The following is a 23378-nucleotide window of genomic DNA, read 5'->3' on the forward strand; positions in this document are numbered from 1 at the left end:
GAATTAGAACTTCCCTTTTTCCTTTCTAGTCATTGTTCGGTTTGGAAAAGATCTAGAAGCATGTCTGCCTTCTCAGACTGTTTCTTCAGTAACTTGGTTGGCTCGATTATTTTGCTCAGATACAGTTTGAATTGTGTTCACTATCCCAGGGGACAACGCTTGGTGTTTCCATGTAACCAGAGCCCCTTCTGCCTGGTTGCCTTTGGACATCACCCCATTCAACTGTGGGAAAGTGAGACACAGAACTGCTTCTCAGTGAACCAACTGTCCACCTTTGGAAGAGGGACACTGGTTTTGCAGGAGGCTAACTCATGGCACAGACTGGGAGTTCTACTTTTTCTCAACCAGCTACAGTACACTGAAGGCCTGGTTGGTTTGCAGGGTCTGGGCTAGACAAGAGGCCACAGCAGACAGAAAATTCAGAGAAGCGCAGAACCTCCACCCTCGGGAAGCTCACAGCTGATAGGAAAAATGATGGTGACAGTATATGTGTGAGGAAGGCGGCGAAGGCAAGGGTCATCGCCCCCTTTTATAGAGGAGACTCTGGGCCACATCGAGAGATAGTGCTCCCCATCTTTTTAGTGGAAAGAGGGTGTAGAGAGGGTCATGGAAGAGTAGGTAGGATAGTCTTTGTCAAAATATAAAAACAAAGTAAGAAATGAAAGATATTCAGCCTTTTGTAGTTATTTATATTTTAGGGTTCTAAGAGGTCCGACCTGATTGGTCAGGGCCAGACCCCCAGATGGGAGAAGCTTGGAGGAAGGCTGGGTAGACAGAAAGGGATGTTATTGCTTGGAGATGATGCCAATGGCACATTTCTGCTGGAACTTGACAGTCAGAGGAAGAAAACCTAATGGTTTTTAGATGTCAGGCTAGGAAAAGATGACAGGGTCCAATACAGCAACATCTTTAAGTAAGGACTGAAATAATTTTAGATATGCCAGCAAACAAAGGCTGGAGGCAAAGAGGGAGGAGGGGAGGTACCCCCTGAGCCATGACCCCAAATTCCCTTCTCTTTTCCCATACTGTGCAGCCCAAGGACCACCCCCTCCGGAAAGCCTTCTGTCCCCCACCTCACCCAGGCCAGAGCCTCACCTTGGTGCACCCATAGCCCTTGACCTTCTATCTCATAACTTGTGACACTGAGCTCTACTCTGTTCTCAAGTCTGCCTCTGGTACTGGACCAAGTGCTCCCTCAGGGCAGAGATCAGATCCTTTGAGCCTGGAACATGAGGGGTATTGATTAAATGAAGGAATGACTTGAGCGAGTGAGTGGATGAGTGAGTCTGTGTTAAGATAAGGATTAGAAGAGAAGGGGAAGGCCACTTCCATTGGGGGAGAGTTGGGGGCTGGCCCTAGACCTGTGTGGTGTCCAGGAAGAACCACAGGAAGGGACCAGGCTTCTCACTCCCCACAACTCAAGGCCATGGTCTGTGGCTGGCCCACCTTTGAGCATCCCTGCTAATTCCACACCCCCTCCACAAAGTCATCCTAAAAGAAATAAATCAGATTTGCCTCAGAACATGCCCACTTCACTTAGTACAATCTTAGCATCCTTTTAGAATAAGGGAAGGCTTTTTGGGGTTCAGGGTTAAAAGGCAGTTCCATCCCTGCCATGACCTTGCAAATGCAAAGTCCAGAAGTTCTGCATCATGTGGCTTGTGAAGTCTTTGAGTCATTTTTCCCTCAAGGAAGAAAAAAGTTAAAAAGAGCTTCCTTATTCCATTTGCTAGATGCCAAGGAGATTTTTCTATAATAAAACTCTGCCTCTTCCTCTGGCACACCAGCTGCCCCTGGACCCAAGCTGACCCTGTGACCCACGACTCTTTATATTTTTCATAGGCTCAGGTGTCCATGAGGGTTCTTAATGTCCCAACCAGGAAATAAAGGTTTGATTCAGATCAAAAAGTATTTTCTGGTAAGCACAAGTGAACCTATTTCCTGTAGTCCAAGAACTGCAAAGATTTTATATTGATTAAGAAGGCAGTAAGTTCTCAGATATATTATTTCTCAGCAAAATAAACCTCTTGTCCCCACCTACTCACAGGGCAGGGTGTACAGCCTCTGGAGAGCACTAGGTGGCGGCAGAGCACCTCTGACCACCTTCGCGTGGGCGCGTGAGCGCTGCATGGAATGGGGTGGGGGACTTGAAGCCAAGGCCAGGTCCCCCAAGGAAAGTGAACTGACTTTATGGGATTTGGGGGTCTCCAGTCATCTGCAGAGGCCCTTGAGATCTGAACTTTAGCCAAAGAGAAGAAGAGGGAGCTGGCCATCCCGGGATTTGCCAAGCCACAGCTCAGAACCAGAGAGAGCTGGACAGAGAAGTGGGCGTGGGGTGTGCCTGAAAGCCATAGCCCACTGGTTCCCACCAGGGTAGGAAGCTGACCTCATTCGGGCAGCCTTGCCCACAAAGCAGAGCATGAAGGAGACTCTCAGACTTCTGGCCAGTTCCCAGAATTGAGGACTCGAGGTGGGAGAAGGTCTTGTGGCCCCTTGGTCCAGCAGGACCCCACTCCCTCCCCTGAGTGGGCTTGAACCCCATGGAAGCCCTTCAGAGATGTGTGGGCAATGCCCTGGGTTCCCCCAAGTAGGAGCAGCCAGTCGATGGTGCGTGTTAGCCATTGTGTTCCCAGAGTGGGGTTGGTGGCTCGCCAAGCGGGGTGACAGCTCCTGGGCTGAGCTCTTGCCACCACACCCTGCTGTCTTTCCCAGTGCTTGCGTTTCCCAGGATGCAAGAAATCTGAGATTCTGGAACAAGAACATGTCAGACTCCCGTGACCCCAGCTGCACACGGCCCTCCTCCCTCCCTCCGCTCCAAGGCAGTGGGGCTAACCTTTAGCTCTGATTGCAGAACGGAAGCTGCTCGCTCGTATGGGAACTTCAATTTCTTCAGTTCCCCCAAGGGCTGGGAGAGTCACCTCTGACCTCCAACCTGAGAGTCCTCGTGACTGCAGTGCGTTGTGTGCTCGCATTTCTGGGTGTTTTGTGCTGCTGTGGCTTGCCTCTTGGAATTGGGTACAGGAACAAAGGGGATGCTTGACAGTGCTTTTCCCGCTCTTCTGGTTCTCCCTGTGAGAGTGAGAAAGAAGTACAAGGGTGTCCCTGTGGGTGTTGGGTTGATGGTTCTCATGGGTGGATATTTCTCTCTTTGAAGAAGTTCTGCACATGTGAGCTCATTTCCTTCTCCTGCTTTTCCCTCTCCCTTTATGTGTTTAGCTTTTCAGGGTAGTCTAGGGCAAAGAGCTCATTGCATAGTCTGAATTCACTTATAAGGCTGCAGGCTCCATGCGGAAGAAGGCCCCTAGCACCCTCCTGTGCTTAGCACCCAGTACAGTGCCTGGCACTTAGTGGGCATGTAATGACTATGTGCAGAATGGAATGGATGTTGAAACTGCCCATATTTAGATGATTAATCCCTTTTCTAATGCTCACATGCCTAAATCATCATAGTAGATATGAATGGTAGCTGTGTAGTAAGCATTATGTTATGGGCTTTACATATGTTATTTTTAATATTTTAGAACAACAATCCTGCAGTAAGATACTACTTATTCCCATTTGGGAGCTTAGGAAACTGGGGATCAAAGATCGCACTCAGAGTTCAGGCAGTGGTGGGGCTACAGTTACCACCAAAACCTAGACAGATGGAAAAGTCTGGCTTTCCCCATTGTTTGTCAACAGAGAAAAAAATAGAAGGAATTGTCTTTTAAAACTACTAGGTGAGTTAACATTTGTAAAGTGCTCGGAATAGCATACATACATAGTAAGTGCCTTTTAAGTGTTTGTTAAATCAATAAAAATAAAACCCAGGTCAGTGCCAGAAGTTGGATTTAAGTCAGCTTCGTGGCTTTCTCTGACAGTATTTTAATCCTCTGGAATAAATACAGTAAAGAAAAATAAAGTGGGGCCACAGGATGTTCTGCTGACAAAAACACCACCACGTCTGTGGCCTCCAGGCCGCAGGTGTTCAGCGTCACAGAATTGGAGCATCTCAGGGCCTGGAGGGGTTTCAACTGCCACAGTCCCGGGGTTTGAACTCAGATCCCAGGTGTCCTTGGAAGACCTATCAGTGAGAATCAAGGGGTCCATGCACCCCTTGGAATGTTATGCACAGTGTTGTAGTTTTGTGCACTGTTCAGGTATGGGGCCACGGTTTTCATGCCCTGGAGAGCTCTGCAACACAGAAGGGTTCTGAGGCTCTGGTCTAGCAGTGCCTCCCAAGGTCAGAGTTAAGGCAGGTTGGGGAGGCTCAGTGCCCCAGACTTGACTAAGGCTTCAACTACACCCCCTTTCTTTGGGGACTTGATGGATGGAAATCTCCATTGAGTAGGACTGGCAGGCCATCTGGTCTGGCCACCTACTGGGAAATAAGCTCTTCTGTGATCTTCCATCTCCTCCAGGGACACCATGACAGTCCACTGCCTGTGGGCTTTGCAGGCAACTTGGGGGTCTCCACAATCCCCATACCTCGCCACCGCCCCTTCCCCCCATCGTGCATCCTCCCAGCCACACCAGCCTGGCAGCCACACTGTGGATTGCCAGGGTGGGAGAAGCCAGACCCCCCCCAGGAGCAAACACAGCCCCTGCCATCCTGGCACTGCACAGAGCCATTCTGCTCTGCCTTTCAGAACGGGGCTGTTTCAGTGCCAGGCTTGGGAACGCTGCCTGATGAAGCAGTGACCTGGAGCCGCCTCCTTCTGGGCCACTCTCGTGGCTTGACCTCATATAAAGGATTCATCAGAAACTTGCCAGAGTTCATTTTAATATTCTAAAAGTTATCCTCTCGAACTTTTATGAAGACACCTAAGTATATAAAGCAGAAGCAGTAAGGGTACTCAGCCTCTCCTCCCGCTCCAGGGTTTCTCTGAGGCCTCAGGAGTGACTGGTGCACCCTCACAGTAGAACAGTCACCTGCCTGCCAGGAGATGCCATCTGGTTGTTGGTATTTACAGACCTTGGCAACCTAAGCCGGCCTCCTGGAGCTGTCCCCTCGCTGCCACTGCACCAAGATAGGAAATTGAGAGACGCCTGCCCTCTGGTGGTGATCCTGGGGGTAGCACCACCCTGAGAACCAGCTCTAGGGCTTTGATGGGCTGAATGCTCAAGAGATGGAGGAAAGTATCTTCTCTAATTAAAGAGTCAATGCTGATTTCCCTTTTGGCCCATTAAACTCTTTGAGTCATTATTTAATCACTCAGGGATTTTTTTTTTTTTTTTTAGTAGAGGGAAGGATTATTTATTTATTTATTTATTTTTGGCTGTGTTGGGTCTTCGTTTCGTGCGAGGGCTTTCTCTAGTTGCGCCAAGCGGGGGCCACTCTTCATCGCGGTGCGCGGACCTTTCACTGTCGCGGCCTCTCTTGTTGCGGGGCACAGGCTCCAGACGCGCAGGCTCAGTAGTTGTGGCTCACGGGCCTAGTTGCTCCGCGGCATGTAGGATCCTCCTAGACCAGGGCTCGAACCCGTATCCCCTGCATTAGCAGGCAGATTCTCAACCACTGCGCCACCAGGGAAGCCCACTCAGGGATATTCTGAAGCTGGAAAGATTCTATTTTTCTGCTAAAACCCAGTCTCCTAGGAATATCTGAGTCATTTGAATTTCAGAGGGAATTTTATTAGTAGCTGGGATTTCCGAACACTGGGGCAGCTAGAAAGTCTGCTGCTTCAGCCCAGCCTCTGTTCTGGAGTCTTGGGGTCCATGGTCCTGCTCTTCAAGGAGCTGGAAGCCCAGAGCCTGCTTGGACTCCGGCTTCAGCCTCAGGTCTGGGCTAAGAAACCCTCGATGCCCCCAAACACATACACTCAGTCTCAGTGAGTGTCAGTGCTGCCCTCTGCTCCCCAGGGGGCCTGCCTGCTTCACCATTTCCTTAGTGTTGGGTCCTGCAGCCCGGCCCCAAGGGCTGGCTGGGGACCTGCTTGCCTTCCCTGCCTCATCTCTCCTGCACCCAGACTCCCTTTGCCACGCCCTGCCCACCTCCTGAGCTACCCGTTACCTCTTGTTAAATCCAAAGCAGTGGTTGTCACCCAAATCACCCAGGATCTCACTGAGATGCAGACACTCATTCAGAGGGTGTGGGAAGACCCACACCCGCATTTCTAACAAGCTCCCAGGTGATGCTGATGCTGTTGGCCCACGGAGCCCACTGAGCACCAAGGACCAAGGACAGTGGTTCTCAATCTCAGCTGCACATTGGAATCACCTAAGGAGATCAACACATACTAAGGCCTGGGTCCCGCCCCATAGTTTGTGGTTTGCGTGGTCTGGTGTGTGTGGCCCAGGCACTGGGATTTTTAAAAGCGCTCTTAGTGGTCCTCGGGTCAGCCAGGGTTGAGCACCACTGACCTAGATACAGATTGCAGCCTCCCTGCCACCACTCCTCAGCAGCTACTGTATCCCTGGACACCATCCTTTCTTGGATAGGTGGTCTCCCTCCATCTGCTTCAGTTGAGTCCTCCCCTGGGTGTATTGTCCTGGGGTTCACATAGAGTGTATGCAAGTAGCACCCCTTGAACTTGTGCACAAAGGGGGTTTCAGGAAGTCACCCCCAGACGGGCATGGTTGAGGGGCTTGTAGTGGAAGGCAGAGCAGAGGTGGGGGAACCACTGGGCTGGTGCAGGAGTGGAAGCACAGGACCAGGGCAGTGAGCATGGGCTCCACTTTGCGGCTGCCTTGGGGTTTTTTGGGAACTGCGTTGGTTGCCCCAAGGGCTGTGGGAACACCTGCAACACCTGCGCGGGGTGGGGTGAGGTCAGCTGCCCCCAGCCCTGAAGGGGAAGCCCTTCCGGGTGAGGCCTACCCTGACCACCTAGTTTAAAATGTCACCCTTCATGCCCCCCTTTCCTCCCACAGTACCCACCACCCTGTAGGACACCATCTCATTTCCTAATTCGCTATGTTTATTGTTTGACTCTCACCCACTGGAATGTCAGCTGCCCGAGAGCCGTGGCCTGTGTTGATCACGGTGCCTGCCTAGCACATGGGGTGTCTGGCATTCACTTGACTTCCAGACCTTCCCCTGCCTGGTTTCTGAGTCCTGCCACCTTCCTGGCCCCTCCCTGGCTGCTTCCCGAGGCCGAGGAGTGCCGTGGTATCAGGGCCAGGCTCGCAGTGCCAGCTTTGGACTACAGGTCCCCACTTTGCACCGCCCACTTCCCAGTAACCAAACCTGGGTCTGCTTAGGAAGTTTTTCTGATCAAACAAGAAAATAAAAAGCAACATCTTTTTTCTCTTTTTTTTGGCTGCGCCTTGCAGCACGCGGGATCTTAGTTCCCCAACCAGGGATCGAACCCGTGCCCCCTGCATTGGGAGCGTGAAGTCTTAGCCACTGGACCGCCAGGGAAGTCCCAAAAGCAACATCTTAACACTTAAAGCAGCAACATAAAATGACTTTTTGTTCCCATGGAGAGGCAGGTCAAGTGTGGAGTCTCCTTTTTAGAGGGAAAGCCTGCCACGTGAAGAAGCAAATGGTTTGTTTCATCCCTTTCTCCCCGTGGGACCTTCCTCTCAGGGTAGAAGGCCCGGTCTCTGAGGGGCGCACCCCACGCTTCTGGGCTGCACAAGGCACAGATGAGAACGGGTGCCCCGCTCCTCACGCTGGACGTGCAGGCGAGTCTTCCTCTGGCTGCTCAGCATGGCACCAGCCCAGGCAGACGGCTTTGGCAGCTGCTCTTTTCATTTATCACTGCGGAGGGTGCTTGCCTCAGATTTCAGGTGGCAGTGAAATGGCATCAGTGTAGGGGCCACAGACGATTGGACTGGGTTTTAGAGAGGATATGGAATTGGAGCTGGGTCTCCTTTGGGAACCGGGGAGGAGGGCAGGAGGGTAGGAGGCTGCAGGAAACTTCCAGAGGGAGTGCCGAGGCAGCTGGAGGCTGGGCGAGAACTGGGGTGAGAGGTGCGAAAGATTAAAATAGGGCCAGCGGAAGGGGGCGGGAATGTCACACTATGGGAAAAGGAGGGGTGACACTCTCTTGGGATGGATCAGGAGGAGAGAAGATCAGCCAAGTAATGATGGTCAAAGGTACCTTACAATTCGAAGGGTCTTTCATAGGCAAAAGCATACACAGCTGATAGCACCTGTGGGTGGAGCCTCCAGGATTCTCTGTGTCTTGACCAGGTAGGGCGCGGCTGTCCCTGACCACTCTGGTCCTTCTTTCCTGGCCTCCTGGACAGACACGCTCAGCCCTCCCACCGGTGTCCTTCACGTGGCCTTTCCTTTCCTGACACTGTCTTCTCACCTGTATCCCAGGGATCCCATGCATTCCTCTGACCAAATCCCAGCCACCCTCACCAGGCCCCCTCAAGACCCCTCTGCTCTGAATTTAGGGCTGTCAGTTTAGCAAATAAGAATAGAGGACACCCATTTAAATTTGAGTTTCAGATAAACAGTGAATAAATTTTTTAGTGTAAGTATATCCTATACAACGTTTGGGACATACTTATACTAGAAAATCGTTGATTGATTGTTTATCTGAGATATAACTGCTTGTCCTGTATTTTCTCTGACAACCCTACTGAGCTCCACATGGTGTCAGTTTGGGGTTTACCCTGTAGCCTGTCGCTTGTGAGTGGCCCTCGTGAACCTGCAGGAAGGTGGAGAGAAGTGGTTCCGCAGGGGACTTTGAAACCCATCTGCAGCGGGTGAAGCAGGCCTTCATCGATGGCCTTCGGTCTGGCCTCCGCTCACCTTTGTCCCCCAGTCTTCCGCTTGTCCTCAGTGAGAACCCTCTCTTCTGCCTGGCAGCTCTCCTCGCTTCTCGCCCCACGCTTTTGGCCGTGGGCGAGGGTGTCCCATCAATCATCCTCTGCTTGTCCAAAAATGCCTTCCTCCTCTTCCCCCATCACCTGAAAGCCAAATTTCCTTGAAGAGCCATGAGCTTTGTCCCACTTTCCAACAGCTGGGGCCTCCTTCAAGCTTTCCCTTGATGGACTGTGAGGAAGAAATCTCCCTGAAGCACCTACATTATTCCTTCGGGGAGAAGGGAGCACCTCAAGGCAGAGCTCCCCTTTCCAGAGACACCCTCGGGATCTTCAGGGATGGGTACTGGCTGCTTTGCAGCAGGCTCCAACCAATTGCTCCCTCTGGACAGGAAGGACAGGGGGTGACGGCCGAATCTTTGGGCCATCAGATAATTTATCATCATCATCACCATCACCATCACCACCACTATCACCATCACCATCACCATCACCATCACCATCACCACCACCATCAGCTACATGGTGCTTTACAGGTCAGATACATTTTCTCATTTAACTTTCAATAACCCTGGAGGCTAAGGAGTTTTACAGATGGGGAGGCTGAAGTCCAGAGTGCCTTTGACATGGTCCCGGGAGGCCGAAGGCCAAGCCAGAAGTGAGGACTCCCCAGCCAGTGCTGCCTCTGGTGTTCTGGGGCACCTAATTCTTCCTCATCAAGGCAGGCAGGCGGGTCCAGCTTGTAAATAACCCACCAAGGCAGTGAGGTTTGACTTCACCATCCCCATGCCCCCTTAGAGGCACCCCCTTTTCACCAGGATCTTGTGTTCCTGAAGGGAGCGGATCAAATGCCCTAAGGGGCCCACCAGCTCTGAGATTCTGTGCCTTCTCTCCACTTCCAAACCTACTCAGGAAAGATTTCATCGTCGGTGGCCTCATGTCTATGTATGAACGCTCACGATCATCTAGTCAGAGGTTTCCCAAAAGACGGTCCATAGAACACTAGTCCCTCCAGGTGCTACATGACAAAAGGATGCGTGGGCCAGTGAGTTTGGGAAAAACTGATACTGTAATCCCTTTTGGAGCACAATGATGCATGATAGCATATTAATGGCACTAAAATGTCCTGCAGAGAAAAATATCCACTTAACTGTTTTTTAATAATTTTTTTAAAATTTTATTTATTTTATTAATTTATTTTTGCCTGCACTGGGTCTTCGTTGCTGTGCGTGGGCTTTCTCTAGTTGTGGCAAGTGGGGGCTACTCTTCATTGTGGTGCACGGGTTTCTCATTGCGGTGGCTTCTCTTGTTGTGGAGCATGGGCTCTAGGCGCATGGGCTTCAGTAGTTGTGGCTTGCGGGCTCAGTAGTTGTGGCTCGTGGGCTCTAGAGCGCAGGCTCAGTAGTTGTGGCACACAGGCTTAGTTGCTCCGCGGCATGGGGGATCTTCCTGGACCAGGGCTCGAACCCGTGTCCCCTGCATTGGCAGGCGGATTCTTAACTACTGCGCCACCAGGGAAGCCCTATCCACTTAACTTTGACCCAAATTTTCTAAAACTTATCCAACCCTAGAAACTTTTTATTGAGTAACAATCATTAACATTCTGTGGAACTAGCATTCCTTACAATCTACTTTGAGAAACAGGGATCAGTTCAAATCTTTCCTTGTATAGCTGAAAAAACAGAAAATTCACTTATGAATTCATTGAGCATTTATTAGAGGTGGGCTGAGGGTATCCTAAATGCAGAGCCTGTGCTAGGTTCTGAGACCTATGCAGAAGTATAATATAGTAAGTGTAATAATAATAATAATAATTCATGCAGCACTTACCACATAGCCAGCCTCTCCACTAACCTTTGCGGTCTTCCATCTTTACAAGAAGCCTATGAGATGTGGTTTTGTACCCATTTTAAAGATGAGGAGACTGAAGCACAGGGAGATGCTGTGAGCTGCCTGGGTCAGCCTGTATACTGAGCTCCATCTCTTAATGAGATGTTTCCGGTCTTCGTCATTCTACCCAGTGGCCCCTTGAAGAAGGCTGTGTTTCATCAGGAAGCACAGAGCCGGGGAGGTGTTGAGAGCAGGGCTGTGGTGGGGACCTCACCCCTTCTCAGTGCCTCCTCCCCCACTTTTGTCCCCGCAGGTCTACCTGGCTGAAGCCGTGCTGTGGGAAGAGAGCAGCCGTGTGGCAGGTATTTTTGCTCAGTGCAAGTGTCAACAGTTTCCTGGTAGCCTGTGTAATATTGGTGGTGATTCTCCTGACTCTGGAACTTCTAATAGATATAAAGCTTCTCCAGTGTGAGTAGCAAGAGAGATACATATGTAAATACATATGATGTCAATATTCCATGTGCATCCATCAGGGGTCCCCAACTAGCAGTGTGATCTGCCCCCAGCCTGAAGGCACTGCCCACCCCTGGCCCCATGGCTCATGGGAATGACCACTGGGAGGAAAGCATCTGGCAGCTTCTCTCCCTGCCACCCCCAGCATCGCTTTGCCCCCCTCCGCCCAATGTGGCCTCTTCACTCCCCTTCCCCAGCATTCCATGATCAGAAACTGATGAGATCCAAAATGTTGGGGACCCCTGTGTGCACCTTTTTTTTTATTGTTCCCATTTGGAATTTTCCAGGTTGGAATTTGCTGTAGCTTAAAGAGAGTTCCCATGTGTGGAGGCGTCTCACCTTGTAGTAACTAATAATGACAGCAGCCACAATGACGCTATGATTCCTTGTATTTTTATCCATCTGTAAGTTGGCAGTGTTATTTATCTATAACGTGATCATTTTGAAAGCACTTCTCCATGTATCTGACCCTAGTAGCAACCCTGTGAGACAGGCAAGACTGGTATTATCCCTTTTTATGGATTTGGAAATTAAGCTTGGGAGAAGTTAGACTTTTCCTAGGTGAGAGGTATTAGAGCTGGGACTTCAAACCATCAGGCCAGTTTTCTTTCCCAACCTGGTCCTCTTGGTGTTCGTCCTAGTTTCATGTTCGTGGGAGCCTGATGCACATGGCAGCAGATAGCTTGTCTGCCACCTCTTCTGCCCTTCTAGGTGTCCCTTGGCAGCACGTCTGTCAGAGCGGAGGGCCCTCTTCCTGCCTCCCACCCTGTAGACCCCTGTTTGGTGCACCAGCAGGGGGCCAAGGGTCTTGACTCTTGGCTTTGGGTGAGTGAGTGGTTTCTGGTAGAGCTCCTGGTTCCCCAGAGGTCCCCTAGTCAGAAGACGGCTCATTCAAGTGCAAATTAAAAAAGAAATGAAATTGTTGGCCCCCGAGAGATTTCCTTTCCTGCCATTGGCAAAATCCAGGACTGTAGATCCGGCCGCCCCCAGACCCATTCAGTCATCTTAGACTTGTATTCTCAAATGCCCCCAGACCCTTTACTGGAGTCTCTGTATTCAGGGTCCGTCAAAGCTCCTTCCAAGTCCTATTAGCCTTCCCTACTCTCTGAGAGAGGATGGCGGAGAGCGCAGAATTGCTTTTGTCTGATAAGCCTCGTTAGCTTTTGTACAGCTGGTGGCCCCTTGGTTCCAATCAAAGTATCTTCCAGCAGAAAGTGACTAGCACTGATTTTACACTCAACCTGTCTTCAATTAAACCATGTTGTATACTTTTCCTCCCACTCATCGGTATGTCTGCTTTTTATGAGGTCTGACCATAACAGAGTCATTCTTTCCTTATTGTGGGTTATACTTGGGGCTCTTGGCCACTCAGGCATTGAGTAGAACTGAGAACACGGCCGACGCTGGAATTTTGCTTAAAACTAAGCATCCAGGAGATTGATTTTGGTGGGAGATCCACTAACAGCTCATAAAAGGCATCTTAAATTCCATAAAATGCACAATCAGAGATTTATTGCTCTTCTAAAGCAAACCATAAAAAAAGGCACAGGAATTCATTTGAGAAATAATGGGGAGAGATTTTATGCTTCCAGAATCATCTGGAGGTCTTTTCAGAGTCACACAGGCCTCAGCCTCCTGGTTCCCACTCGTATTCATGTGACCCAGGACGGAAAGAATCCACAGTGTGGCAGGACTTGCCTTCTGAGGCTCGTATTGGTCCAAAGCCAGAAACCCCAAAGTCTCCCACTTGGAACCTGTCTTTGAAGCCTCCTTCCCCCAGGACACGCTCCAGGACCTTGTTTCCACCCACCCCCAGGGCTTGCTGATCTCAGAGCTTTGGGGGAGGCTGTGGGTTCCTCTCTTTCGGCCAGCCCACCCCACTGATGGCTTCGGGCATCTTTCCTCGTCCCCCAGGGGATCTGAGCTGCGTGCTGACCAGAGCCCAGTAGGGAAGTGTGCTCCCAGCTGCATTCCTGCACCTTGTTTTGGTCCTGCCCCACTGTCCGGGGATGTTCTACCAGTATCTCTTTTAGGCTGGCCCTCTGCGGGGGGCATCCCCTCCCACCCACTCTCCATCAGAGCCCACCTGACCTTGTCCTGGGCCCCAGCACCCTACTTTTGGCCTTACTCCCTGATAAACTATGCTCTGCTACAGTTCAGAGGCTGGTCACGGCCCCTGTATTGTGAAAGGGCCTGCCAGAGGTGCTGCCTTAATGCCAAGGATTGCCGGGTGGAAGGTGGGGTGGGAGCTTTCAGTGGCTGATAGCTCTCCCCGCTCATACTCTGGCGTCCGGAGGCGTGGCAGCCCCCAGCTGCTCACTCTTCCACTTTCGGGAGGCTGACACCACTGGTGTCCTCTTCCAGTCCCGGCTCCTGCCTTCTCCCGCAGAACACCCTGGCTGACGCCGCCGTCTCAGCCACTCAGAATTTTCAGAATGAGAAGTCAGAGTAAGCTTGCCTTAAGCCCCACTCACAGTGCACGGTGCTTTGGGGGTGAATTGTGGGGATTTCTGGAAGCTCATCTAGATCTGACAGAAGCTGCCCACCCAGGTCTGAGATGTCTTCTTGCTCCCTCTGGAAGGCTCCCCTGGAAGGCTTCTTTCTGGGCACAAAGCCCACGGCGGCTGATGGGACTGAGCTGGAACTCTGAGAGGCAGCCCGTTGGATGGAGGGAAGAGCAGCATCACGGGCCCGCCAACCTCCCACCACCTCCATCACAGACACCCCTTAAAGCTGCCTGATGTTCTCTGGCCGGACTGCTTCCAGATCTAAATACTCATGCTCCGGGCTCCTGGAGGCCTGCCTCCACGCTGTGAGGCCCCCTCTACTGATGCACCTAATTCCTTGCTCCTAAAATTGGCCCCTGTTATTGTGCTTGCAGTTTCCAGTGCATTCCAGTTTGCTGGCGTGATACACTGGATCAGTCTGGTCATTCTCTCAGTGTTCTTCTCAGAGGTAGGTCGAGACTTGGGCCCTGTGACCATCTCTTTGGGGCAACTCCTGGCCCGGGGAGACCAAGCTTTATTCTCTAAACACTTTCTAATGACAGACCCTCTGCCAGACCTTGAGGCTGCAAAGAGGGAGACGCAATACAGGGAGCTGAGTTCTGTGCTGGGCCTCAGCAGGTGACCCAGACGGTGAGCAGGTGTCGTCCAGGTGAGGGTAGATGGTGACATCTGTGAAGGTGAGACTGAGTGAGACATAGTTGAAGGAGAGCAAATAGTTCGTGTGACTGGTAAGGAGCAGGCGGAGGCCGGGCTGAAGCCCAGGGGGCCTGGAGGTGGGGAGACTGATTAGGACGCTGTGGCCATGGTCCTGGGTACATAGGTGACTTGCCCCTCGGGGCCGAGGCCCAGGGGGCAGAGAGGGCGGAGTCACAGGGCCGGGCAGTGGACTTGACCCAGTGCTTCAGTGGGTACAGGGTCTGGCTAGACTGAGCTGTGCCCCTTCTGTGGGAACAAAGGGGCACGTGTCTGGGATCAGGGAACATGGATGCCCTTCGCCGTTGCTAGAACCAGCTGATGAAGCCCAAGTCCGTATCTCTGTGTGTGAGGTAAGAGGGAAAAAGCACCTGGAAGCTCGTGGGCCCTGGGTTTTGGTGGGAGCTGATAGCCCTGAGTGGGTCTGAAATGTGTGGGAACGGTTCCCCCACCTTGACATGGGGGTGAGTGACGCATCCTCTGAGCAGCTCCCAGCCTCTCACAGTGACCCCCTAGCCTGTGTTTCAGGGTCATTGACTTGGGGCTGCTCCTGGCAGGGTCTTCAGGGGAAGCCGAGAAGACTGGGCTTCATCCTATGCGCAGTGGCGGGTCTTTGAAGGACTGGCGAGTTTTGTGTGGAAATCCTGTTCCTCCTAACAGAAGACGGGCCCAAGTCAGCTGGCCACTGGCCCACTCCCTGTGTGTGCCCTCAGCCCCACGACCACAGGTCCAAATTAGCCCATGCAGAGCCCCAGTTGGGCCTTTCAGCATGGTCAGCAAGCGTGGGCAGAAAGAAAGGAATATGATACAGAGCCTGCTGGGGAGGCATGTACGCCTGCACGTGTGCGCGTGCGTGCACACACACACACACACACACACATGCACTCAGCTTACACTAGCAAGGGTGATGCTATCTCAGAGGCAGAGGGGGCTCTGAGTCCCAGAGCGCAGCAGGGCCTTGAAGGAGGAAGGATGCTCCGGGAGAGCAATGATGTGGGTGGAGGTACAGAGGAAAAGAGTTTTTTGTACTGTGATCAGGGAGCCCAAGGAGTTAAGCACCCCCAGGGTCCTCCTGGGCCGGCTCTGACCCCATCTAATGGCACGCACTTTCTCTCTCAGACTCAGGGGAGGCCTGGGCCTCAGACCTTGAATCCAGAATCCTGAGTCTGGGTGTGGGGTGTGGTGGGGCTGGGCAGCAGGCATTCCAAGCATGAAACATTCTTTCCCAGGCCTCGGCTCCCGGCTCCCGCAGCCCACGGGGTTGGCAGGCGAGGACTCCAACACTGCCCTTCCTGGGAAGCGTCCCTTACAGCTTGCCGAGGTCATTGCCCTGGAGGTGCCTCAGACCCCCGAATAGTGCCTGCTCCCCAGCCTGCTGCCCCTTGGAGGGTCCTGCCCTCCTGGCCCCCTTTGTCTCTGCTCACTGGGATTCCCTCCCATGCACACATGGGCCGTGGCCAGATGTCTCCTTGATGCAAACCTTGGAAAATGTGCCATGTGTCTGTGACTGCCAACAAAAATGTTTAATCAGTTGCTGCGGTTCTTCCATCTATCCCTCTGCTTTGGTTTTATTGGCTTTGCAGAATTTATTACCCAGCGTTAATTTGGCATTCCCTTCCTGTCACTGTCGGAGACGAGCCACCTGAAACAGACAAGCGCCAGTGCAGAGGAATCTCGGCCTCAGACCCCCCCCCCGCCCCCACCCCATGCCACGGAAGAGGCTGGGCTTCCCACAGGCTCAGCGGGGAGAGCTGGGGGCTGGCTGAGGATGACTGTGACCTTGGACCTTGTTAGAGATGGTGAGGGTGGGGGTGGAGCTGTAAGGTGGGAGTAACAGAGGAGTAACAGGGGAGTAACAGGGGGTAACAGGAGTAACAGAGGGGTAACAGAGGAGTAACAGAGAGGTAACAGAGGCGTAACAGGAAAGTAATCAGGGAGACCTGCCTCCCCCAGTACACCCAGCCCAGCGTGAGCAAAGGGGCTGGTACCCAGTGATCTCGTGAGGAGGCAGCCCAGCTAGCAAGCCTGGGTTTCCACGGAGCTCCCAGGAGAACCTAGCATCCGAAGAGGTTAGAACAGTCCCATAGAGGCCCCCTACCCTGCTCCCTGGAGGGCTGGAAATGTGCGAAGGTGTCTGTGCTTCTCATAATGACTCCCCCTTTCTAGTGGGAAGGGCCAGGGCAGCCAAACATCCCTCAGCCACGGAGCAGGCCTGCGTATTTGCCTGCTGAAAATGCCAGCAGTGTCCCTTTAAAACCACATGGACAAGGACGGCAGCCCAGGGTCACATAGCCAGTTCCCACCAAAAGCGGGCCCAAGGCTCTGGACTCTTCGTCTGGTCCGTCACCACTGCATCCTCTCCATGGCCCTAGTGCCGGCAGGTGGGGAGCAGACCAAGAATCTGGGGGAAGGGCCTGGGCCAGCAACTGAGAAAGAAAAGCGCAGCCCTGAAATACCTCTGACCGCAAACCCAGCACAACTGGCACGCCGCCTCACCTAGGGAGAAGCGAATGCCACCCCTTCGGGGCTGGCCCTTCTTCCTCTGGGAAATGGCTGCAGGCCAAGGGTGGGGGTCAGTCTGAACCAGCTGACTTAACATGGGTGTGGTGTCACAGGCAATTCCAAGAAAGTCCAACCCAAAGGATTCCTGATGCCAGGCAGCCTTTCACCTTGTGCTGAGCAATATTCCACCCCTGGTCTCAACTGAGCTTTAGGACAGCCCCTGAATTGGGCGGGACACTTTGTGAGTTAGGAAACTGAGGCCTAGGAGGAGCAGAAACCTGCCAGGCCTGCAGGCGGGACAGATGCAGGCCTCGGGGCGGGTGTGCAGCGGGCCAGCCCATCCTTGCCCATCTCAGAGCTCTGAGGGCTGCTCCAGGGAAGATGCCCCAGAGGACAGAGCTACGTCCACGGAAGAGAAGTGCAGGGCTGGTTTGGGCTCAGTTTGAGGACATCTATTCAAATAGGCCGAGCTATTCACCAGTGAGGCAGGTGCTTTTCAAAGTGGTGAGAGCAGGCACCCCGCACACAGTCAGGCCATGTGGGAGCCCTACAGGGGCCCGAGGTGAAAATGGGTGCCTGGGAGGCTTCTGAGTCCTGCTGTGCTAGGTCAGGCAGGGTCATCCCACTTCCATGGGGCCCTGCAACACCGAGACCGGGCAGAGCCTTCGGAATCCAGATGGAGAATTGTGCTAATGGTGTTTCCAAAGTCCCGCCCTGCCCTTGGCTGAGACCAGGCCCAGCAGCCACTTGCCACCAGGGAGGCCAGCAACTTCTCTTCCTGAGACCGCATGAGGCCTTGGGGCCCGGCCAGGCTGGGCCACCCTGCAGCAGGGCCTTTGTACAGGTCATGGGGTGTCGGCCCCATCCCCTAATTGGGGTGGAGATGCAGAGAGGCCCTGCTCTTCCTGGGAGAGGAGAAAGCCAACCCACGGCTGGCCTTCTAGACAGGAGCCTCAAGGCAGTGGCAGCAGCTGCTGCACCCTCCTCCTCCTCCTCCTATTCATTATTATCAGGATTCTACTGAGGTGAAATTTACATAACAAAACATTTTAAAGGTTCAGTGGCATTTAGCACACACACCGTGTTGTGTGACCATCACCCCTTCCTAGTTCCAAAGCATTTTCATCACCCCCAAAGGAGACCCTGTCCCCAGTAAGTGGCCACTCCCCCAAGCCCCCTTTTCCCCAGCCACTGCCAACCACTAATCTGCTTTCTGTTTCTATGAACTTAACTATTCTGGATATTTCATATAAGCGGAATTGTATGATGTATGACCTTTTGTGTCTGGCCCTTTCACGCAGCATGTTTTCAAGTTCATCCACGTCGTAGCATGCATCAGTGCCTTGTTCCTTTCTATGTCTCGATACTATTCCACTGTATGGATAGACCACATTTTGTGTATCCACCTGTCAGTTGATCAAGGTTTCTTTTAACATCAGCTATTAGGGCCACCTCCTTCTCCCTAGCACTGCCTCTTAAAGTTGTCCTGGGCTGCGCTGGGTCTCGAGGGAGTCTGGCCTGCTGGGTTACCTGTGCTGTTTGCCAAGCGAGGGCCATTGCCAAACTAAACTGAGCCCGGGCCTCATCTTTGCACATCAGCACCCAAGATTCTGGATCTGTGAGGGGTCCCTCTCCTGCCTGCTCCCTCCTCCCAGGGGGGCCCTGGTGAGCCTCAGTCATCAGATGGAAGGCAAGAGGGTTGTGCTTCTTTTTTTTTTTTAATTTATTTTTAACTTTTTATTTTATGTTGGAGTACAGTTGATTAACAATGTTGTGATAGTTTCAGGTGTACAGCAAAGTGATTCAGTTATACATATACATGTATCTATTCTTTTTCAAATTCTTTTCCCATTTAGGTTGTTACATAATACTGAGCAGAGTTCCCTGTGCTATACAGTAGGTCCTTGTTGGTTATCCATTTTAAATAGAGCAGTGTGTACATGTCAATCCCAAACTCCCTAACTATCCCTTCCCCCTGGTAACCATAAGTTCCGTTCTCTAAGTCTGTGAGTCCGTTTCTGTTTTGTAAATAAGTTCACTTGTATCATATAAGCGGTATCATATGATATTTCTCTTTCTCTATCTGACTTACTTTACTCAGCATGACAATTTCTAGGTCCATACATGTTGCTGCAAAATGGCATTATTTCATTCTTTTTAATGGCTGAGTAATAGTCCATTGTGTATATGTACCACATCTTCTTTATCCATTCCTCTGTCGATGGAATTTAGGTTGCTTCCATGTCTTGGCTATTGTAAACAGTGCTGCAAAGAACTTTGTGGTGCTGTATCCTTTCAGACCATGTTTTTCTCCAGATATATATCCAGGAGTGGGATCGCTGGATCATATGGCACCTCTATTTTTAGTTTTTTAAGGAACCTCCATACTGTTCTCTATAGTGGTTGTATCAATTTACATTCCCACCAACAGTGCAAGAGGGTTCCCTTTTCTCCACACCCTCGCCAGCATTTATTGTTTGTAGATTTTTTCATGATGGCCATTCTGACTGGTGTGAGGTGATACCTCATTGTAGTTTTGATTTGCATTTCTCTAATGATTAGTGATGTTGAGCATTCTTTCATGTGTTTGTTGGCAATCTGTATATCTTCTTTGGAGAAATGTCTATTTAGGTCTTCTGCCCATTTTTGAATTGGGTTGTTTGTTTTCTAGATATTGAGCTGCATGAGCTGCTTGTAAATTTTGGAGATTAATCCTTTGTAAGACGGTGAACTTAATCGATTAATGTTTTGTGTGTTCTGACTGCTCCACCCACTGGCTGTTCCCCAGTCTCTCTCCCTTCCCTCAGCCTCTCTATTCACTGAGACACAATATTGAAATTAGGCCAGTTAATAACTCTGTAATGGCCTCGAAGTGTTCAAGTGAAGAGTCACACATCTCTCACTTTAAATCAAAAGCTAGAAATGGTGAAGCTTAGTGAGGAAGGCATGTCAGAAGCAGAGACAGGCCAAAAACGAGCCCTCCTGCGCCAAACAGTTAGCCAAGTTGCGAATGCAAAGGAAACTTTCTTGAAGGAAATGAAAAGTGCTACTCCAGTGAACGCACAAAGGCTGAGAAAGGGAAATAGCTTTATTGCTGATATGGAGAAAGTTGTAGTGGTCTGGATAGAAAATCAAACCAGCCACAACATTCCCTTAAGTCAAAGCCTACTCCAAAGCAAGGCCGTAATTCTGTGAAGGCTGAGGGAGGCGAGGAAGCTGCAGAAGAAAAGTTGGAAGCTAGCAGAGTTTGGTTTGTGAGGTTTATGGAAAGACGCCATCTCCATTACATAAAAGTACCAGGTGAAGCAGCAAGTGCTGATGTAGATGCTGCAGTGAGTTATCCAGAAGATCTAGTTAAGATCATGAATGAAGGTGGCTACGCTAAACAAAGGACTTTCAATGTAGACGAAACAGGCTTCTATTGGAAGAAGATGCCATCTAGAACTTTCATAGCAAGAGAGGAAAAGTCAGTGCTGACTTCAAAGCTTCAAAGGACAGGCTGACGCTCTTGTTAGGAGCTAATGCAGCTGGTGACTTTAAGCTGAAGCCAATCCACATTTACCATTTTGGAAATCCTAGGGCCCTTAAGAATCATGCTAAATCTACTCTGCCTGTGCTGTAAAATGGAACAACAAAGCCTGGATGCCAGCACATCTGTTTACAGTATGGTTTACTGAATATTTTAAGCCCACTGTTGATACCTACTTTCTTTCCAAATATTACTGCTCACTGGCAATGTGCCTGGTCACCCAGGAGCTCTGATGCAGATGTACAAGGAGATTCATGTTGTTTTCATGCCTGCTAACATCTATTCTGCAGCCCATGGATCAGGAGTAATTTTGACTTTTTGGTCTTATTCTTTAAGAAATACATTTTGTAAGGCTCTAGCTGCCAACAGATAGTGATTCCTCTGATGGATTTGGGCAAAGTAAATTGAAAACCTTCTGGAAAGGATTCACTATTCTGGATGCCATTAAGAACATTCGTGATTCATGGGAAGAAGTCAAAATAGCAGCATTAATGGGAGTTTGGAAGAGGTTGATGCCAACCCTCATGGATGACTTTGAGGGGTTCAAGACTTCAGTGGAAGAAATAACTGCAGATGTGGTAGAAGTAGCAAGAGAACTAGACTTAGAAGTGGAGCCTGAAGATGTGACTGAATTACTGCAGTCTCGTGATGAAACTTTAATAGGTGAGGAGTTGCTTCTTACGGGTGGGCAAAGAAAGTGGTTTCTTGAGATGGAATCTACTGCTGGTGAAGGTGCTGTGAAGATTGCTGAAACGACAACAAAGGATTTAGAATATTGCATAAACTTAGTTGATGAAGCAGCAGCAAGGTTTGAGAAGACTGACTCCAATTTTGAAAGAAGTTCTACTATGGTAAAATGCAATCAGACAGCATTGCCTGCTGCAGAGAAATCATTCGTGAAAGGAAGAGTCAATCCAAGCAGCGAACTTCTTGTTATCTTATTTTAAGAAATCACCACAGTCACCCAACCTTCAGCAAACACCACCCTGATCAGTCAGCAGCCATCAACATCGAGGCAAGATCCTCCACAGCGAAAAGGTTACAACTTGCTCAAGACTCAGATGGTTAGCATTTTTTAGCAATAAGTACGTTTTAACCAAGGTATATACATTATTTCTTTAGACATAATGCTATTGCATACTTAATAGACTACAGTATAGTGTAAACATAACTTTTATATGCACTGGGAAATCAAAAAATTCCTGTGACTTGCTTTATTGCAATATTCGCTTTTTAAAAAATTTTTTTTTAATTTATTGAAGTATAGTTGATTTACAGTGTTGTGTTAATTTCTGCTATACAGCAAAGTGATTCAGTTATACATATATATACTTCTTTATATTCTTTTCCATTATGGTTTATCATAGGATTTTTAAAAATAAATTTATTTATTTATTTGTCTATTTATTTTTGGCTGCGTTGGGTCTTTGTTGCTGTGCATGGGCTTTCTCTAGATGCGGCGAGCAGGGGCTACTCTTTGTTGCGGTGCACAGGCTTCTCGTTGCAGTGGTTTCTCTTGTTGTGGAGCACAGGCTCTAGGCGCACGGGCTCAGTAGTTGTGGCTTGCGGGCTCTAGAGCGCAGGCTCAGTAGTTGTGGTGCATGGGCTTAGTTGCTCCGCGGCATGTGGGATCTTCCCGGACCAGGGCTCGAACCCGTGTCCCCTGCATTGGCAGGTGGATTCTCAACCACTGCACCACCAGGGAAGTCCCCTATCATAGGATATTGAATATAGTTCCCTGTGCTATACAATAGGACTTTGTTGTTAATCCATCCTGTATATAATAGTTTGCATCTGCTAATCCCAAACTCCCAATCCTTCCCTCCCCCACCCATCTCCCCCTTGGCAACCACAAGTCTGTTCTCTATGTCTGTGAATCTGTTTCCTAGATATGTTCATTTGTGTTGTATTTTAGATTCCACATATAAGTGATATCATATGGTATTTGTCTTTCTCTTTCTGACTTACTTCACTTAGTATGATAATTTCTAGGTCCATCCATGTTGCTGAAAATGGCATTATTTCATTCTTTTTTATGGCTGAGTAATATTCCACTGTGTATATGTACCACATCTTCTTCATCCATTCATCTGTTGATGGACATTTAGGTTGCTTCCATGTCTTGGCTGTTATGAATAGTGCTGCTATGAACATAGGGGTGCATGTATCTTTTCGCATTATAGTTTTGTCTGGATACATGCCCAGGAGTGGGATTGCTTGATCATATGGCAACTCTATTTTTAGTTTTTTGAGGAACTACCATACTCAGTATTCGCTTTATTGAGGTGGTCTGGAACTGAACCTGCAAAATCTCCAAGCTGTGCCTGTATAGTCTTCTGTCTCCCCCATCACCTGGCATAAGGCTGAGCATCTGACACCCACCAATGAAGGCGTGAATAAATTAAACATGTGAGAAATTCTTTTTCAAAATCTCGTTTTCATTTCTTCATTTGCCATGACCTTGACGATGATCTTAGGGAGCATGAAAGTTGGATATAGAGATGAATTTTCTAAACAAGTTGGAATGTACTGCTTTAGACAATGTCAAGCTCACCGTTGGTGGAAGTCTGCAAGCTCAGGCTAGATGACCAACTCATTGGGCTACCAGACAAGGGATGAAAAAACACTGGAAGGCAGTTGGGCCATGCAACGTAACCTTTAAGGTCCTCCCTCCAGCTCTGAGATTCTAGAAATAATCCCAGGTCCAGAACATCCCACTTAACACCACATTCTCAGCAACAACTGATCCGTGCAAGTGGGGAGAGCTGGGCTAATACTTCTACCTCCTGGAAGAGGGACCTAGTAGGGAAGAAGCACATCCTCAGTGACCCTTGGCCTCAGACACAGACCAAGACCTCATGCTGGGCTGTCCGGGTGATGTTCAGAGGGAGCTGGGAGATCACCACACAGACAACCCAAAGTTTGGGTCCCTGGTGACTCCTCTGGGTAAGCACAAGGCTCCATCTCATCACCCTGATGTATAACAACAATCTTCATGTTTACAAAGATAATTCTGCCCATTGTAGAAAATTAAGAAAATACAGACAAGACAAAATGAGAAAACACAAATCGCCCATATTCTCATCACCCACAGACAACCACTATTA

At 50.1% G+C, this 23378-nt stretch overlaps 1 protein-coding gene across 4 annotated transcripts in view; it reads left to right on the forward strand.

The window, feature by feature from the left end:
* Positions 1 to 23378, forward strand: part of TMEM266 (transmembrane protein 266) — a 138493-nt gene that overhangs the window by 60723 nt on the left and 54392 nt on the right. For 2 of the 4 annotated variants that reach the window (XM_036841629.1, XM_036841632.1), the window contains 2 exons: positions 10841 to 10995; positions 13922 to 13995. In XM_036841629.1, coding sequence (XP_036697524.1) covers positions 10841 to 10995; positions 13922 to 13995 — 229 coding nt within the window. The remainder of the gene's footprint in view (positions 1 to 10840; positions 10996 to 13921; positions 13996 to 23378) is intronic. The other 2 variants (XM_036841633.1, XM_036841630.1) reach the window with 2 other exon arrangements.

Source organism: Balaenoptera musculus, chromosome 2 (assembly GCF_009873245.2).
Source record: "Balaenoptera musculus isolate JJ_BM4_2016_0621 chromosome 2, mBalMus1.pri.v3, whole genome shotgun sequence".
Taxonomy (NCBI): Eukaryota; Metazoa; Chordata; class Mammalia; order Artiodactyla; family Balaenopteridae; genus Balaenoptera; species Balaenoptera musculus.